Here is a 3,419-nt window from a genome sequence, read left to right as displayed (position 1 = left end):
TCCCTTATATGTAATTGTAAAAAACGCAATAACGCTTATGAAAGCTGCAAAACACAAAATGTGAAACCGCAGATTTGCATGTACCCCCGCATGGACCTAATGAACCTCCATGCCAATTTTGGCGAAGATCCATCCACATCCTGCGAAGTAGTTACTTGAACATACATCAGACAGTACTATTATGTTGATATAGATATGTAAATATATAATAAAGTTCGGTTAAGCCTCCTGGATAAAGTAACTTGATGGTAACGTATTGCATTAATATCTCGAACTTTTCATTAAAATATAGTTTCGAGCTTAGCATGGCCTGATAAATATGGCGCTCGACGTGCAATTTACGGGTCACGTGTTCGAATCCCGTCACCAAACAAGCTCGCCTTTTCAGCCGTGGGAGCATCATACTGAGACGATTAATCCCACTTTTCATCGGGGAAAGAGTAGCCTAAGAGTTGGCGCTGGGTGCCTTCCCTCTAGTTTATCACTTCAAAATTAACTAGAGATGGCTAATGAAGATATCCCTCAAGTATCTTTGCGCAAAATTCAAAACCAAACCAAACAAAGTGTAGTTAGATCTCTGCCAGAAAGTTAAATTACTGGGGCTTTTTACTGATAAAGGTTCTGATGTTCTTATCAACTGTTTATCTATTCAGACATTTGAAATATTTGTAAATTATATTTCATCTATTATTAAGTATTGTTTGAAGTATTTTATTTCTTGATGTATATAAGCAATTTTGTCTTTTTATTATGCTTAGTATATTGTGCTTCTATTTCTCTTGTCTTAAATCTTTCTTTATTGTGAATACTTTGATTTAATGATATCTCCACATGTTTTTGGTGCTATTTTTGCTTTTGCCTTTCGTCTGTAATTACTAATCATTTTTATCTCTTAATGTGCGTATCATTTACGAACTTTTTTTATTATCTTATAGTGTTCTCATTATGATTATATCCTCAGTTCTAGCCGTTAGGGCGATCAAGAAATAGTTTTATTTAAATGGAATACCTGTCGATGTCAAGGCGTCTTTCAGCGTGGGAAAAATAAAACAAGGCGATACTAACATACCTTTCAGGACTTTCGTAGGGATGTTTCTAGCAGCAATAACAAGTTTTTAGTAAGATTGATTTCAATAAAAGACGCATTCTTAACGTTTTTTTGCACGCGATGTCTGTTAAAGCCTGTTTGCTTTTGTTCATTTCGCGTAATTGTTATAAAGCATAATTACTTGCAGTGAACGACAATGAAGCGAAACGGTTCGTGCCTGGTCAGTATAGGCATTCGGTTGAAGCTTATAAAAATTCCAATAATCAGACACTCTGAAGCACGTGTGGAAACCTCTATCGCTAGACAAGGTTATCTTCCTCTAATGTCTTTAATTTTATTTACATATCAGCTTCGAGAAGTTCGAGCTAAAGACAGGACAATACAACAGCTAGAGAAGGAGCTTAATCTGCACTGTGGCCAGCGAATCTTCGAGAAAAACGAGCCTGTTGAGCAACTCTTGCAACTTCTAAAAGAAGCCAGCAACGATACAAATTGCAGTCTACAAGGAAATGTTGGTGAAGAAGAAGATAACGACATCACTGCAGTAAATGTAAGAATGTTAAATAAAAGGGATTGAAGTTATTTCGTATTTGATACACTATATCTGTTAGCTTTCTTTTTCTGTGAATATGTGGAGGAAGTACATTTAAATATAGTTCATATTTTCATATAAATTTTGCTGAAATATAGCTGCTGGTAGAATATAAACTTGGATAGTAATTATGTGTGAAACTTAGATTTGTGTTTTTTACGCGGATGTCAATTATGTTTTTACGTATTCTTCACATCTGTTAGTATTTAATTTGTTGTAACTTGTGAGATTATGTATTGAAACATATCATAACTTTTACCTTCAGTTAGTGCGCAGCAGTAACTATTTTTAAAACAAAAAAATATGTTGTTTTGGTTTTTTTTAGGCTCATCCTTTATCCAACCGCAAAGCTTTCCCTCTGGTAGAACGTGGAAAGAACGTGACACTTACACAAGCGGTAAGCAGCTTTCCATTAGAGACTGTGAAACATTTAAGCTGAACTCAATTATGATTTACTCGTTTTAGGAATTTCGGTTCAAACTCTGAGTAAAATCACTGGTAAAACGAAAACGTTAGATCAGTTTATGTAATTTTGTTCTAGATTCAAGGTTATTCGTAGAGAAAATATTTTCCAAATTTTATGAAAGAATACCAAAGTTCAAAGTAATTAATTTAGCTCAAACATCACTGTTTTCTACTAAAATAATAAAAACAATTTATGGTTATTTGGACTTCAGGTTACAATAACTGAATATTTAGTACTCGTCGTTCTCTAGCGAAATCTCAATTATAGAAGCTAATGAAATGGTACAGTTTCTTAAATAAATTAACGTGTCTGTAGGTCCATTTGGCAATTATGTTATAATTTGGATTTACCTCGTAGTTCAAAGAGGCAAATTACCTATGAAGAGATCTATTTCATTTATTTTAATACAAAATACAACAATAATACTTTGAACAAAATACAACAATAATACTTTGTACAAAATACAACAATATTACTTTATACAAAATACAACAATAATACTTTGTACAAAATACAACAATATTACTTTATCCAAAATACAACAATAATACTTTGTACAAAATACAACAATAATACTTTGTACAAAATACAACAATAATACTTTGTACAAAATACAACGATAATACTTTGTACAAAATACAACAATAATACTTTGTACAAAGTACAACAATAATACTTTATACAAAATACAACAATAATGCTTTGTACAAAATACAACGATAATACTTTGTACAAAATACAACGATAATACTTTGTACAAAATACAACAATAATACTTTGTACAAAATACAACAATATTACTCAGTATAAAATACGAAAATAAATTATTTACAAGTATTAGGTCGTCAAGAAATTTATGTCGCGTTTTGGGAACACTTTCATTACCACCTCCCAAAAAAAAAACGTACATCACGTATAATAGTTAGACGAACCGCCTAAACGTCACGTTAGTGTAGCCTATATAATGTGTAAAGTTTAGTATTGTTACGTATCTGCTCATTTGATAATTACCTTAATTTCCGGTATAAATTCTTTCTGAGGAACTTCAGCGATACAAGTCCTTTCTTGATTAAAACTAGTTTATTCTTGCTCGATACAACTTTGTAATACACTTAACAACTTTTATAACACACACTATAAATCACAATGATTCACACATTTTACTTACGGTGCCTACTGTTCGCTTGACTCAATTATCTCTATCTTTAATCTATCTGCATATCTATCTCTTCTTTTTATTTGCCGGGCTTATATACTAAAAAAGAGGGCGTCCCGAACAAACTAGGAAATTCACGATCATTCGAGAAACTCCT

General features: G+C 32.2%; 1 protein-coding gene across 1 annotated transcript in view; it reads left to right on the top strand.

Annotated features, from left to right (window-relative positions):
* Positions 1-502: 502 nt before the first annotated feature.
* The window catches only part of LOC106473617, a gene marked incomplete at its 3' end in the record, with an annotated part of 11,131 nt that continues 8,214 nt past the window's right edge, over positions 503-3,419 (top strand). The window contains exons 1-3 of the mRNA XM_013934301.2: positions 503-526; positions 1,398-1,598; positions 1,966-2,037. Of these exons, the coding sequence (XP_013789755.2) occupies positions 503-526; positions 1,398-1,598; positions 1,966-2,037 (297 nt within the window). The remainder of the gene's footprint in view (positions 527-1,397; positions 1,599-1,965; positions 2,038-3,419) is intronic.

Source organism: Limulus polyphemus, unplaced genomic scaffold (genome assembly GCF_000517525.1).
Source record: "Limulus polyphemus unplaced genomic scaffold, Limulus_polyphemus-2.1.2 Scaffold6332, whole genome shotgun sequence".
Lineage (NCBI taxonomy): Eukaryota > Metazoa > Arthropoda > Merostomata > Xiphosura > Limulidae > Limulus > Limulus polyphemus.
The sequence above is the reverse complement of the archived record's forward strand: the minus strand, read 5'-3'. Positions and strand labels throughout refer to the sequence as shown.